At 42.8% G+C, this 15,685-nt stretch overlaps 1 protein-coding gene across 2 annotated transcripts in view; it reads right to left on the reverse strand.

Moving 5' to 3' along the window:
• PDE4B (phosphodiesterase 4B) overlaps positions 1-15,685 on the reverse strand; it is a gene marked incomplete at its 5' end in the record, with an annotated part of 486,456 nt that overhangs the window by 94,965 nt on the left and 375,806 nt on the right. For both annotated transcript variants that reach the window (XM_082833868.1, XM_082833869.1), the window contains one exon: positions 13,641-13,690. In XM_082833868.1, coding sequence (XP_082689994.1) covers positions 13,641-13,690 — 50 coding nt within the window. The remainder of the gene's footprint in view (positions 1-13,640; positions 13,691-15,685) is intronic.

The following is a 15,685-nucleotide window of genomic DNA, read 5'->3' on the forward strand; positions in this document are numbered from 1 at the left end:
TGGGGCACAATTTAACTGGCATTATTGTACATCCTGTGAAGCCCAAGATTTTCTCTTTTCTCTCACAGCCATTCAATAGAGAGAACAACGTGGAGGATGCTGATGCGGTGTCACCGGCACTGAGGCAGTGTGCTGCCGCTGCCTGGCCACCATCCCAGGTTCAGAATCCCACCACTTTGCACTCCTGGTCTTTCAAAACTATCATATGGTTTTCAAAACATTTCTGTGAGCTGAGAGGAATGGTTATTTTACTGTGTTTTGAAGAATAGTCTCGATTAGTCAGAAGAAATGTAAAGATTTTTATTTTCCTGGATCTTATATACTTTATTTGTAGCAGAGCAGGGCATAATTCTGGTCTGATTCCCAAGATGAGATTTTTGTTGGTTGGTTGGTCCCTGTGATGATTAGTTTTATGTGTCAACTTGGCTAGGACCCAGCTCTTTAATCAATGCGGATCTAGATGTTGCTGTAGGCATTCTGTACATGTGGTTTAACACCTACCATCAGTGGACTTCGAGTAAAAGAGATGACTCAGATGATGTTGGTGAGCTTCATCCAATCAGTTGAAGGTCTTAAGGGCAAAAACCGAGGTTGCTCAGTAAAGGACAGATTCTGCCTCGAGACTGAAGCGTTAAGTCTTGCCTGAGTTTCCGGTGTGCACTGTGGATTTCAAACTGCTGGTCCCCACAATCACATGAGCCAAATCCTCAAAATAAGTCACATATACATATGTATGTATGTATGGACGTGTAAATAGAGTCTCCCATGGGTTCTGTTTCTGTGGAGAATCCTGACTGATATGGAACATACCTTCATATAGCTTTTTCTCTAGAGTCTTATTTCTACATGGTGCGCAAGCAAGATCAAATTCTGTGTCTTATTCTCATGAGTACCTCCCCTCTCCACCGGCTTGGCGACAGGCCATAATAAAAAAATGTAGCATAAGGAATACACTAAAACCTGAACAAATGGATGAATGATGTAGAGAGAACTTAGGCCCATGGCCTAAAGAACTAGGATGCTTTTACAAAGCAACACAGGACATGCATAGTCCAATATAATGTAATTAGAGTGGGAAGTTATGACACTAGGCAGGACTAATTGCAAGAGGCTTTCCATAGGTAACTTTTTTTTTTTTTTTTTTGCGGTATGTGGGCCTTTCACTGTTGCGGCCTCTCCCGTTGTGGAGCACAGGCTCCAGACGCGCAGGCTCAGCAGCCATGGCTCACGGGCCCAATCGCTCCGCGGCATGTGGGATCTTCCCGGACCGGGGCACAAACCCGTGTCCCCTGCATCGGCAGGCGGACTCTCAACCACTGCGCCACCACAGAAGCCCCATAGGTAACTTTTGAGTCAGATTAAGAGGAATGGGAATTTCCTGGTGGTCCAAGGGTTAGGACTCCACACTTCCGCCGTAGGGGGCATGGGTTCCATCCCTGGTCAGAGAATTAAGATTCCACAAGCCTCGCAGCGTGGCCTCCCCTCACCACCACCCCCCAAAAAAGGACTGCAGGGAAGGTGGTTTGGAAGTGTGAGGGGCGTGGAGAGAGTGGTGAATCAGAGGGAGAACTAGAAACGTTCTGAGGGTAAAGAGAGACAGGCTGGTCAGAACTGTGATGAGAGAGGAAGAAATAATGGAAAACCAGGTCAGTGAAGACAGAGTCGCATCGTGTTGACAAAAGGCATGAGAAGACCCCTTATTTTCCCCTGGGATTAAAAAAGTAACGAACCGTCATGCGCACGCACTCACGCACGCACACATGCACATGGCATTGAGCTGGCACATTTAGGGAGCCAAAGGATTCATTGTTTGTCCGGGCAGGTACTCTGCATGTAGATGTAAAGGAGCGGAGTGCCTAAGACTGCCCAGCTGAACAAACATGTGAAAAGCCTCTCTCCATGCTTAGGTACCACACTAAAGGTGTGTGTTGACTTCCTAGAACCGAGCCTCTGTTAGCTTGAGGCCCTACTAGCAATGCAGGGATGAAAAGGAAATCACAGTGTCAAGTTCTCTGTAGGATGGCTGGCTCTTTGGTGGGACTGTCCTTCCAAAGCGAGCACACAGAGAACTCCAGAGGGTCAGCCTTGCCTTTGCCTTCAGAGAGACAGTCACGTAGCTTAGGAAAATGAAACGGCTTTCTTTCATGAGCCCAATTTTCTTTTTGTGCAGATGGCAATCTAGATTCTGAAACAAATTTTTGTCCCACTGTTTCAAGTTCTCCAAAGCCGGAGCAGCCGGGCAGCTGCAGAGTCATTCAGTTTCTCTGTCCCGCATAAGTAAGTTCCTCCTTTTCAGAATCCACCCCTGACTCAAGGAAGTCCATTTTTCCATGAGTAGAACAGCCATATGTCTCTCCTTTTACTTACAATTCATTGCACTACCTCTCTTTCGTTGTTAATTCTTTTTTCAGTAGGTTTTTGAGCACCTGCCCTGGGCCAGGCACTGACCATACAGCTGATGGTGTAAGCAATCACGAAAACAGGCAGTTACAATATGTTAAGAATATTAGCATTTATTTAGTGCTTTCTGAGTGCCAGCCATTGTTCTAGACACTTTACATAAATTAACTTAGCTCTCGTAACAATAGTTTCCTATGCCAAAGGTCCTATTATTTTCCCCATTGTACAGATGAGGAAACCAAGGCCCAGAGACATAGAATTACTTACCTACAATCATACAGAAAGAAAGGAATAGAATCAGAACTAAACTCAGGCAGTCTGCCTTCTGAGGTTGCCTTCTTAACTGTGCAGGTGGACAGAAGGGGCAGGTGCTGAGTATCTTTTTTTTTTTTTTTTTTTTTTTTGCGGTACGCGGGCCTCTCACTGCTGTGGTCTCTCCCGTTGCGGAACACAGGCTCTGGAGGCGCAGGCTCAGCGGCCAAGGCTCACGGGCCCAGCTGCTCCGCAGCATGTGGGATCTTCCCGGACCGGGGCACGAACCTGCGTCCCCTGCATTGGCAGGCGGACTCTCAACCACTGCGCCACCAGGGAAGCCCAGGTGCTGAGTATCTTGATAGAGAAAGCCCAGGTGCTAGGGAGCACATAGGAGGTGTGGGCACAAGCCCAGACTTGTGGTTCAGGAAGTACTGTACTTAAAGTTCAAATCAGATCATGTCAACCTCGTTCTCAAAATCCTTTAATGGCTCCCCAACTGGATTTACAATAAAAGCTACACGTTCAACCATGGCTTACAAATGCTCTGCCCCATCTGGCCTCTCTGGACCTCTCTGGCCTTGCGCCTCGCCGTCCCTCTATCAATCCAGGTCTCTGGCTGTAGCACCTTTTAGGTGTTAGTCACTGTCTCCACCCACCCAGCTCCTACTCAGTGTTTAGGTCTCAAGTCCAAGTCATGTATTTACAAAGGGCTTCCCCATCCCCTAATCTACATTAATCCCAACCATAACCAATGATAATGATAATTAGAGCAAACAGTAGATAACACTAGTTGGTAGGCAATGTTCTAAATGCTTCACTTACACTAACATTTAAATTTTATAACAATTCTTATGGGAAGAACAGTATTATTCCCACATTCACAGGTGAAAAAATGAGGCAATATTATAGCATTCTGTACTTTTCTTCATTACAATGATAAAATGTATAATCATGTACTTATTCATTTGACACTGCATGGGCAGTAAGCTCCACAAGGTCAGGGTCTGAATTCATTCTCTTCTCTGAATTCTCTCTCATTGTATCCCCAGTGCCTAGTACAGTGTCTCATATACAGTAGGCATCTAATAAATGTTTATGGAATAAATGAATAATGGATGTATATGAAACATTTCTCTCAAGACTTACACATTACAATGCAAGGGATAGTTGACAAAGGAATTAAGGGAAATTTTCTGTTATATAGTACTTATTGAGGCTGCAGATAACTCAGTTCCTTTGGTTTCTCTCCTGTTGTGAAATTCTAACCACCCCCTTTCCGTTCGTTATAACATCCGAGGTTTGCAGTGTGGGGAGGCCAGGACGGTGTGGTCTAGACTAGAGGGAAGAGCATGGGTTTTCAAGAAACACAGATCTAGGTTTCAGTTTGGACTTAATCACTTACTAACTGTGTGTCTTGAGTAAGCCCCCATATACCCACTGAGCCTCCTTTTCCAAATCTGTGAAACAAGGACAATAACATTGGCAAAACAGTTCAGTTGGTGAGAAAATAATGTCTTCAGAGGGCCGAGCACAGTGCCCAGCAATCAGAGGCAGGCATGTGGGGTGTTGAAAATGGTCTAATGTACTAGACAAGCAGCACTAGCCAGACTAGACCCCAGGAATGTGAAGCCCAAAGAGTAACTGAGGGACAGGGGCAAAGGCTGCATTATCTGACCTGGCTGCCTCCACGGATCAAATGAGCTGGATAATCGCCATGGTCCAAGCTCGCTCCGAGGACACAGTCAAAGAGGGGGTGGGAAGAGTACACAAACCTCTGAGGGGTCACTTTTGGTCCATGTCAATAGCTCTAGCTGGGAGTAAGTCAAGACAATAAACCAAGACAAAGATCCAGTGAGTTCTGTTGCCTGTTCTCTATTTCTAGGGGACAGTCCCTGCTTTGTTTCTCTTCTCTCTGGTGAAAGGGCTGTTCCCTGAAATGCTCCTGGTTTCCGAGAACAGCTCTGGAGGCAACTTCATGAAGTGCTGGCCAGATGAGAAGCAAGCAAGATGAATTCACCCTGCCCGCCTGGGATCAAGTGGTTTTGCAGATGCAGGAGGGAGAAAGGGGAATTTAGATGGTCCTCTTCCTTCCTCCTTCAGCTCCCAGTGTCCACATTCATCCTCTTCTAGGCCAACCCGAGCTCCTTCTCATCTCCCTCCCTCCCAATAAAGAGGAGAGAAGGGAGTGGGTGGACACGGGGGTATTGAGAGAGGCATAAAAGTTTTACAATAGGACTCAAAGCCCTCTCAGATGCTGACTCTGCTAGTAGGTTCTGTCTTCTCTCCAAAAAGAAGCTCTGCACTGGCTTATGCTGCTGTTCTCTGCTGAGCTCTGTGGGTTGAAGCACCTGTGCCCGTGTAGGTGTGTGCCCAACCCTGAACATGGTTTTTACATACAACCATAATGGGTTGTGTAGCTGCAATTATTCTATCCTATAAAGTGAAGTCCTCTCAGGTTTATACAAAAGAAAACTCTCACTTGACTAAGATCCAGCTTATCAGCATGCTAATTGGACTTTCTTCTTCACACTCTGTTTTTAAGAGAAAAAGCCACACTTGTGTCGTGTTCTGTTACATTTGGTAACAGCTGCATTCTGCCCCCAGCTCCCTTAGCTTCCCACTGTATGTCCTGGAGATGCCTATCTTCAGCTCTAAATCTACTTCCATAAAATCAGATTTTCGTGGTTTCAGGGGGAAAGAATCTTTCAAAAAAAGACTGCCTTCTAGATTGTATTACTATGAAAGAGAACGTGATCAGAACCTTCTAGAAAGATCTCTACAAGGCTTGTTTTGGTTCCTTACTGATGCCAGCAGGCCTGAGCTCTCACCTGTCACACACTGACCATGTGCTTTGTGCTGGGTGCTGTGGGAAGTGTGTTGTACAACATTAATAATATCGATACCAATATTGACACTTTCTAAGGGCCGGGAGCTATTCTAAGTGTTTTACATGTGTTTATGTATTTAATTCTTATAACCAACATAGGAGATATGTACGATTTCCGTCACAGTTTTATACAGGAGGCAACTGGGACACTGTCTCAAGATCACACAGTGGTGGAGCGAGGATTTGAGAGAGGCAGTGTGGCTCCAGAGTCTTCACTGTTAATCCCTATACATAGCTTTTCTCATTTAGCCTTTCCTGCAATTTTAAGAGTAGAATATTACAATACCCATTTTCCAGATAAGAAAACTGAGTCTCAGAGAAGTAACTTGTCTAAAGGGCCGACCCATGATCCCAAGCCAATTCCGTTCAATATGCCGAGTACCTACTTTGTGCCAGGCTCTGTGCTAGACACGAAGAGCATAGTATAGTGCAAGAAACTAGTCACATATAGCCGTTTTCATTTTTTTCCATTTCTTTTAACACTGTCACTTCTTGTTGAAGCGATGGATAATAAAGAGTTCACTTTGAGTGAAGGAAAGTCACCTGCAGTCAAGATTATCCAGGGATGCTGGTACTGGGCACATGCCTGAGAGCTAGAAGATATTTAGGCCAGGCCGAAGGAAGCCAACTATGAGCCTCAGCTCCTTTCCAATCCTTTTTGATTCAGGAACAAGCATTCACCCTTTTGTCTGGTTATTCCATAAGCATTTATTGAGCATCTAATATGTTCCAGATCTTATGCTATAAATTACGGATATATAAAAAGAGGATTCATACTTTATCTGGGACCCTCTCAGTTTAGAAGAGGTGAAAATTAAAATAAAGATTACAGCATAACACAACCAGTGCAATAATTGAGATTTTGAGATAATAATTGAGAGTGGTTTTGGATGAGTTGTGGAAGATGGCGTATATGTTGAGATCTGAAGGATAAGAAATGCACTTTCCAGATGGGAATGGGTAAAGGAAGTAGTATTTACTGAGCATATACTATATATCAGGCCCTGGATTGAGACTCTATATTTAGTTTAATCCAGACTCTAGAGTCCAATAATCAGATGGTATAAAGAACTCATTCACCGTGACAATGTAAGAAAATCCCTGAGCTGAATATGTGAATGATATTTTCGGGGAAGGGCAGCCCAGGCAGAAGGAACAGCATGTACAAAGGCAGGAAGGCAAGGAAGAGCCTGGTGTATTTGAGGGACAGTAAGTTCAGTGCATCTCAGCCATTAGCTGTGCACGGGGCCAGGGGTTAAAGGGGGAGGTGAGGACAAAGAAGGAATTAGAAACAAATTCTGAAAGACTTTGCATACCTGGTAAGAAGTAAGGATCTTATCCCAAAAGTAAAGGTTAACCGACTCAGAAAACAACATAATTGGGTTTTAGAAGAATAATTCTAGTACCAGAATAGAAGGTGGATTGAAGTGGGGAAAGACTGAGCACAATAAACCAAGTTGGAGGGCCACCACAATGGCTTAGGAAGGGAAGATGAAGCGCTGAACTGAAGGAGAGGAGATGGGGTGGAAAAGGAGGGTGTACGATTAGAGGAAATGACTACAAGGATTGTCTGTGGGAGGCGAAGAGCAAGATAAAAGACAGTGAACAGCCACTCAAAGCCAGGAATATGGGAAAAGAAGGAGAGGTGGAGGGAGGGATGGGTCTGGGCCTCCAGATGAACCCAAAGGGGTTACTAAAGGTGGCTGGATGTCTAGCATTCCTGTACATACTTACTGATAAGTAAGTACACACTTACTGATAAGGAGTGCGGGGAGGAAAGGGACAGGGTGGAGAAGGGAGATGAGTGCTGAGACAACATGGTAGATTCTGACAACCGGATATGAAGAAAGCTGTCTGCTCAAGATGGTTCCCTGACTCTGAGCCTGGGAGAGGGAGGTAGGAGACTCCAGGTGAGAGGGGAGGATTTGGCTCTGACTCCTGGGGCCGTCCAGGTAAACAGAGCTGTCAAGAACACCCAGAAACAGACAGATGTTTCCTGAAGGGCTCTCTCTGACACGCCTGGGAGCTGCATGACCAGGCTTGAGGCTGGCAGCAGCTGGGGTTTGGGAGGACACAGGCACGTGGGCAGCCTCCTGCGGGGCTCTGCGGATGAAGCAGCTGAGACAAGGGAAGCTTTTTTTCCCAGCCTCGTCCTCCACCTTTGCTTTAGAGCCCCGGTGCTGCCACAGCACAGTGCCGGCTGGCTGCATAGAGGTTGAGTCATAGATGACAGGCTGCGGCTAGAAGACACATAGAAGCAACAGACAGGGCAAAATTGTGTGTGTGTGTGTGTGTGTGTGTGTGCGTGCATGTGCATGTGCAGGAAACTGTATTCAGGGAACTATCAAGCACGGTCTTACGGGTAGACAATAGTGATTTGCCTAGATAATTTATGTCACCAAATAAACATCAGGATGGGCTGTGCAGAGCTAAAGGTGAGACACATTTTTAAAAGTGGGGTGTCTCCCTTTAGGGTCTCAATGACAGGAGATGCTTTTGCACACAAAGCCCTCAGGCAACAATATCTAAGTTTTGTCTGAGCTTACTGTAACCAAAGAGAAAGAAAGGCCGGAACTAAGAGGCAAAAAAAAGAAAGAAACTGTGTTTGGAGATAGGTCTGCTACAGTATAAACTTTTCCCTTTCTCTGGCTCACTGCTATAGCAAAACCTGATGGTTGTCTTTGTAAAAAACGTGTCTGTATCTAGGTCCCTGGCAGTGATTTGCTTCTGGGAGGGCCAGCAATCTATTTAATGACTCCATTGACGTCAATAGCATAACTGAAATACTTACTAACATGCATGATTCCAACTTTCAGGGGGGTGGGTGGATGGTGTTTCTCAGCAGCACAAAAAACGTGAAGTGGAATCAAGGCGGAATGAACTCCAGTCTTTAGGCAGCAAGTGAGAGTTGAGATGTTAAGGGTCTCATCAGTTCCATTTAATACTAAGAAACATTCACACTAAATTTAGAAATTAATTTCCAAATAGTGGAATAGCAGTTAATGAGCAGGGTATTATTTTTGGTGACGTTTGCTCAAGGGTAACATTTTAACTATTCACACTTTAGTTGACTTGTCAATGTTTTTTTTTGCAACTTACACTTACCTAATTTTAGACGCATATGGAATAATTGCAAATCCATATAAACAGCTTAATGTTGATGCTCTGAGGTAAACTTCCAACAGGAGGGCTAATTTAGACAAAAGCAATTCTTATAAGACAACCATTTGTGAAATTATTCTCCGAATGACTAGGACTTTTCTAGTGCATCTGCCCTATCGTCCTGTATGCAGACTGCCTAAATACTCAAGGTGAATAATTAAGGCAATTATCCCAATAATTCAGGCCACACAGCATTCAGAAAGAAGAAAAAGAATATCTGATATTTTTGTTTTTTTCTTTTTTTCCTTTCCTCCCTCTCTCTCTCTCCCTTTCTTTTCTTTTTCTTTCTTTCTTTCTTTTTTCTTTATCTTTCTTTTCTTTCTTTCTCTTTCTTTCTCCTTCCTTCCTTCCTTCCTTCCTTTTAGTTTGTAATTCCCTCCAATTTCTCCTTTTTCATGAGTGGCCATAGCCTTTGGTAACAAGATTGATTTTATTAGTATTTGCTGTAAGTGTTGTAACCCTGCTTGACAGTTCTTGCTTAATGTGGAAAGCGAGAAAACGTTCTGCTTGAGCTGGGCTTCATTTCCAGTCATCTGACTCAGACCAGCTCTCAGGCCATTGCTGTCATTCTCAGAGAGCCCTTTACTGGTGCACACACAGCCCATCTCTCAGCCTAGGCTCTGGCTGCTCTGGCAAAGAATGAAAACTGAATCAAGGTCATGACTTTCCGAATTTCTTAAGATCCAAGGTAACTCACTGAGCCTCTTGTCTACTCCTCAAATAGACCCTGCGTCTGACACACACACATGAACCTCCAGGGGAATATTCATAATCAAGCAAAGACATGGGAGGAACTCATACTGAGAAACAGACTTCTTAGGAGAAAGTCTCTTCTGTTTTATCAACCGGTAAAAAGCCATTTCCTCCCCAGAATGACCTAGAGGACACATATTAGAAGAAATGGATTCCCATGAGCACTAAAAAATATTAATTAAGTCTGTTTCTCACTTAGGCCCAGCTATTTCAGACTTACTGGAAAGCCCTGTATTGTCTCATCCTATTTCTCCATACACAGGCTTTTCCTGAAATACAGCTAATTGACTGGTGTTGAAAACCATCATGAGCTGAGGCTGTGCATACCCAGGCTGGGAGACACTTCGGGTCTGCAGCAGTCTAGCCTGAAGTCCTCAAGGCAATGCCATCTTTGTGACATGGTTTGCTGTCATTTCCGATGACCCATGGCCTTGGGGGTTGTTCTTCAAAACATCTTGTCTGTTACATGGGTGATGTTCTTGCTTAATACGTTTATTAGTAAACTTTGGAAGAAGAAAATTAGTGTAGAATATTCCACCTTACACATTGATTTGGCTGCTAAAATGTTCCATATATGATACATATTATTAAAAATCAAGTCACATTTATAGTAATCAGAAGTGCTGGTCATTAAAAGGAATACTTCTCTAATCCTTTGCAAAGCAAACGATCATTTCGTAAAGGCAGTGAACACTTGATAATTTATCTTTTCAGTAAATTCTTACTTCCATGACATACCCATGATCACTACTGAAATGCATGCAAAAGCAAGGGATGGTTTGGGTGGGAAAAGTGGGACAATTACCCTACACACACACACACACACACACACACACACACATTGCACATACAACATACATAGGCACACACTCAATCATGTACACACACACACACACACACACACACACACACACAGTGATTTTCCTCAATTATCTTTTTTTTTCTGTTGAAAATAATTTGGGGGCCTGAAATCCTGAGAATTACTTCAATTTTCCAGTTTGAATGTGTATAGATGACAGAACCGAAGTTCCTCGATACATTATCAAGTTCCTGCCTTGTTTGGAGGGTTCTTTTTTTTTCCCCTTCTGTTCCAATCCTTACATATCATGTAGAGAAGGCCTGGAATTCATGCTTGGGAAAAGGCAAAATGTGATAAAAATCGAGATGCTCATTAAACTCCACAGCATTGACATTTTCAACACCCCCAGTAGGATTTACTACATTTCCTCCTTAATGTGGGAGCATATGACTTCCACATTGCTATATTTTCTGGGTTTTAAATCCTCTATTACTTTACTCTGGCTTTCCTATTTAAAGTATAACATGCTAACTTTTTCGATTTAACTTTTTTTGTTCAAAATCTATGTGACCATACTAATATAGAGATTTAGATAGTGCAGTTATAGAATGTGTCTCGAACTTCTTTCAATTTCAATGCAATAACTGATTTTTAACAGGAAAAACATGCATGGCTTTTCATAGCCATGGAGGTAAAAGATTGACTCATTATTAAAATTTAATTTATGAGCATTTTCCTTAAGATAAAGTCCTTAAACTTTATGCAGTTCTCCTGCTCAATTCAACATTTACCTATCTTCCTACTATGTGAAAATAACTGTGCAAGAGTATCTTAAATGATAAAGAGAGGAATAAGGTATAGACAGTCCCAGGCTTCAAGGAGCTCCAATGGAGGAAACATATAAGCCACAAATTGGAGTATATCCTAGAATGGAATTCTCTCCATAGCACAAAAAATGGAGCAGTTACATTGATTTTTTAAAAAAAATCTGGATGCCTTTGCAGAAGAGGGAAATCTGTATTGTAGCATGAGAGCTAAAAACAATAAGCTTGGTTAAACCGTGAGGAGAAAGGTACTGCAGACTGAGAGATTTGCTCTGACTTCCCCTATGAATTTTTTCAGTTAATGATCAATTTGTAAGAGCAAATGTACCAATTTAACCATGGTTTTTGACAACTAACTTTTAAAATGAATTGCATTTCCTTCACTTAGATGCATTTTAAAAAGAAAAAAAGATCTTTCCTCTGGCTTTTCTCTATCTCTCTCTTAAACTTGATTTTTATACAAGAATACAGTAACCTAAGTCAGCCAGGCTTTCCCAACAAACTGGGTTGTTGTTAAATCTGTTTAAATTATTGTGGTTTCTTGTATCTTTTATCTTAGATTTCAATTGAAATACATGAGTTCAGCATCAGTGCTAATAAATGAAAACCTGATCTCATTATCACGCTATATCATTTTTTAAAGCAGCACTGCAGCTTTCATTTTTTGTGTGTGCTGTGAGCCACTTATTTTTCATTCCCCTTTAAAGTTTCTATTTAAACACACCTCTTTGTCATATGCTGATAAATATTAAAATAACAGGAAAAATCTGCCTGACTTATTTAAGCTGATAATAAAAACAAAACACAGGATGTGTGTGTCCTCCTTCCTTTTTTGACTGTGGTTAAGCATTAAGAAGGTTTTGAAACCTATAATTATGTAATAATTGGTATCGCTACATTCTCTGCTCAATGAAAAGTCAGAATTTTTGTAGTTTGCCACAAAGACAGACAAAAACAAATTGCCTAAGTGGTATTGTCATTTCTTTGCTCCATTGTTTTAAAAGAATTTAGCAAAAGACTGTACTTGCCAAGCTGTAGTTACTGTGCCAATAATCACAACATGATCTTTCCAACAGCATCTTTGGCTAATGAGCTAATTTATAGAACCATAAATATCACATATTCTCCTGCTGTTTGTCAGTATTTATTACATGAAAAAGAAAACATAGCTTAAATATTCGATTTGTTGTCAAAACCATCTTAGTAAATTTGGCTAATAGAAATGGTAGTGATGGTGTCTCACAAGTGGGCCAAGATGATGAAATGACAGGAGTTTCGAAACCACCCCCTTTGATCTCTAGCATGTAACACCAGTTACATGTTCAAACACTCTAGTTATTTCATTTTGTTTTATAAAACTTCTAAAGGACATAGTACATCAGCACACCACATTTTTTTTTTTTTTTTTTTTTTTTAGCACACCACATTTTTAAAGTCCATGGATAGAGTACCATTTTCTTCTATTTCATATCATGGGGCTCTAGAGGTAAACTTGACTTTGTTTAATATCTTCCTTTTACTTTTATTCTTGTTCTCAATATTTTCTCACAAACATATGTTTTAAAGCATGTACCATTAATACTTCAAACGCCAGTGAGCCAATGGAACATACTGCCTTTGTGCTCTTCTTTTAAAAGTTGGACTTTTGTATTATTTCTGTTATATGTATGGCCATCATATCAGCAAGAAAACACAGCATCCGAGCATGGAAGATCATAAGAATAAAGTAAAGGGAAACAGAAACCTATGAGGCAACATTAGGTGTTAGATGATCTCAGCATGAGCTCATCTTACTGTTTGTCCTGTGGCTCTGCTCAAATCCACTGCCATACTAGTGGGACAGATTAAAGAGGAAAAACTGCATTTTGCACTTTCAAAAATGCCATCTAACTGGTTGCATCTTATGGCGAGAAGAATTTTATGTCCAACACGTCTCCAAGATGTTCCTTCAAGGTGGCCCTTCCTCTCCACAGCTCTCAACTCCACATGAAAAGCGTATGCACAGTACTAAAAAAAATGAGAGGTTAGGTTTCTCTTACAAAAAACACCTTTGAGGAACAAAGTTGGATGACCTCCAAAAGAAATGATTTGTGACCTGGAAAGAGCCTTTGGTTTCACACCTGGAAAGGATGTAGATTCAATTGGGATGTATAGTTGACACTAAGAGGAAAACCACTAACATTCACCATGGGGCCCTCAGGCCAATGTGGGAGCACCTGGGACGTCTGAGGTTAGCTCTCCTGGAGTTCACTGGGGCCGGCAAGCTGAGGTCATAGTTGCACTCCTGCTCTTGTTCTGGGAAGCAGCATGACCACACATCCATCACATTCTGAAAGCCGAGGCATGCACAGGATGGGAAAATTATTTCATACTGCTTTTCATTTGGTTTCACACGGAGTGAAGTAAAGCTCCAGCCTGCCTTTGAAAAAAGTCACCAAGAGACCTACCTATTTGGAGGGCCGTGATGTGCAAACAGATGCTATTATTCTACAAAAGGTTCTGGAAAAGAGGCACATTTGTTGTTTGGAAACATGGAGATAAGCCTCGGGACACGGCTTACCTGGCAGGTTGACTCTGGAGACAGATGGCTGACTGGCAGCTGGAGACCTCCTGTGGAGAGGGAGAGAAAGGAAGGTCTGAGTTTCTGTATGAGTACCCCTCCCTCCACCCCCATGATCACTGAGAAGTTTTCCAGGTCAGAATGAGCTACCTAGTGACATAATGCTATCTCTGGAAGGCGGGCTCCTGTTACTCGTGGGTGACTGCAATTCTCACATCCAGATGGCCTGGAATTTCCCTATGCATAGCCTCCCGGATGCTGCAGCACTCCAGGAAGGAAGTCATTTACTCCAGGTCCCTAACCAGTCCTTCTGCTTTAGGTTTCCCTGCCCCAGGAGGCCCTCCAAAGATGATACCCTTGCTCAGAAATGACACCAAATATAAGCATGAGTCCCAACTCCTTTGGGTGGTGCTATAGAAAGTTACAGCCAGAGGAGCCCTTGGAGATTAATCAGTCCAGGCCTCCCATTTTTCCACCTCAGAAATCTGAGACCCAGAGAGATGAATTCACTCGCCAAAGGTCGCATAGCCATTAGGAACAGCAATCTAGGTGGCCTAACTTACGGAAAAGGCTTTTCATGGTCAAACTGAGCATTATTCTACAGCACAAAGCAAGTCAAATGAAACAAGCAAACAAACTCATGCTCCACAAATATTAGGGTTCCTTCTCCTTTTCTTTCCTGTTTTTCTTTCTTCCTTCTTTATCTTTTTTACCCCCCTCCCCCCAAAACCCTGATTTTCTTTGCTGCTCTTGCCATCCTTCTCATGCTTTGCCAGACTCTCCAGGATTCAGGGTGCATTGCTAGAGAGCCTCCCAGAAACAGGATAGAGCAGTGGCCCTCAAAATTTAGGGTGCAGAGAATCACCTGCAGAGTTTATTAAGACACACTGCTGAACCTTACTTCCAGGGTTTCTGAGTCAGTCTGCCTGGGGTGGGCTTGAGAGTTTGCATTTCTAACTAATGCCGCGTGGACCTGGGGGCCACATTCCAGAGCCATTGGTATAGAGGGCTGTCTGCCCCACTAAACAGCAAGCAGGATATTAGCAGTGAGCAAGAGAGTGACACTCCAGGCCAATGGGTCTCAAACATGGACGCCATTTGATCACTTGGGGAGCTATTGAGAATATGATTCCCTTCTCCATCCCTGGAGGGTCTATTTCAGGGTATCTGGGACAAGGCATGAGAATCTGTAACTTTACTATTGCTCTGTGAATTCTGATGCACAGGCAAGGTTGGGAAGGAAGTCAAGTTCTAAATGGCCTGCAAAGGGGTTGAAAAGGAAGGGTTTCCCTACTGGTGTGGCCACAAAATTACTTTCCTAGATTTAAAGTATTCCAAATCCATTTTTGGTCCCTTAGGTGTAATATAGCTTCAAGGTAAACATATCTTATTGTTGCAGGGTCTGATGGACAGGTTCATATTTATCACTCATTTACCAGCTGGGTGATTCTAGGCAAGGTACTTTTAAACTCTCTGTGGCATGAAATTTTTATGTATGATGTAGGGGAGGAAATTTTCTCTACCCTTCTAAGTTCTTTTGGCTGGCCTATTAATTAAATTGACATAAGACAGATGAACAGGTGACAAACAAATCTAACTACATACTTAAGGGAGCCCCATAAGAACATAAGACCCAAGGGCAAGTCGCAACAGGTTAAGTTGGGACTTATCTGTCATTCTGAGCTAAGGAATGGAACAGGAGCCTAGGGCTTCAAAGTTCCGGAGGGTCGTTCACCAGACAATGAGAAGCACAGATGATTTGTAATTAGACGTTTGCTCTGCCACACAGCTGGGTCATTCAGATAAAAGTTATCTCTGATATTAGCTCTGTCGCTCTTTCAGCCAGGCCCCCAACTACAATTATTTGAGGTAGTTGAAGGAGAGGTAAAAGTTTATCTTGAATCTGCTGGGTCTTGATTGCCTTCAGCTCGAAATAATCCACGTGCCAAAGTGGCAGATTTTGGGATCACACATTCTGCTCTCCTGCGGTGACAAGCAAAGGGAAGTTGCTATCCAATGCATGCTTTTCTCTGCTAGGCACTGTG

This window comes from Leucopleurus acutus (assembly GCF_964270905.1).
Source record: "Leucopleurus acutus genome assembly, chromosome: 2".
Classification (NCBI taxonomy): Eukaryota; Metazoa; Chordata; class Mammalia; order Artiodactyla; family Delphinidae; genus Leucopleurus; species Leucopleurus acutus.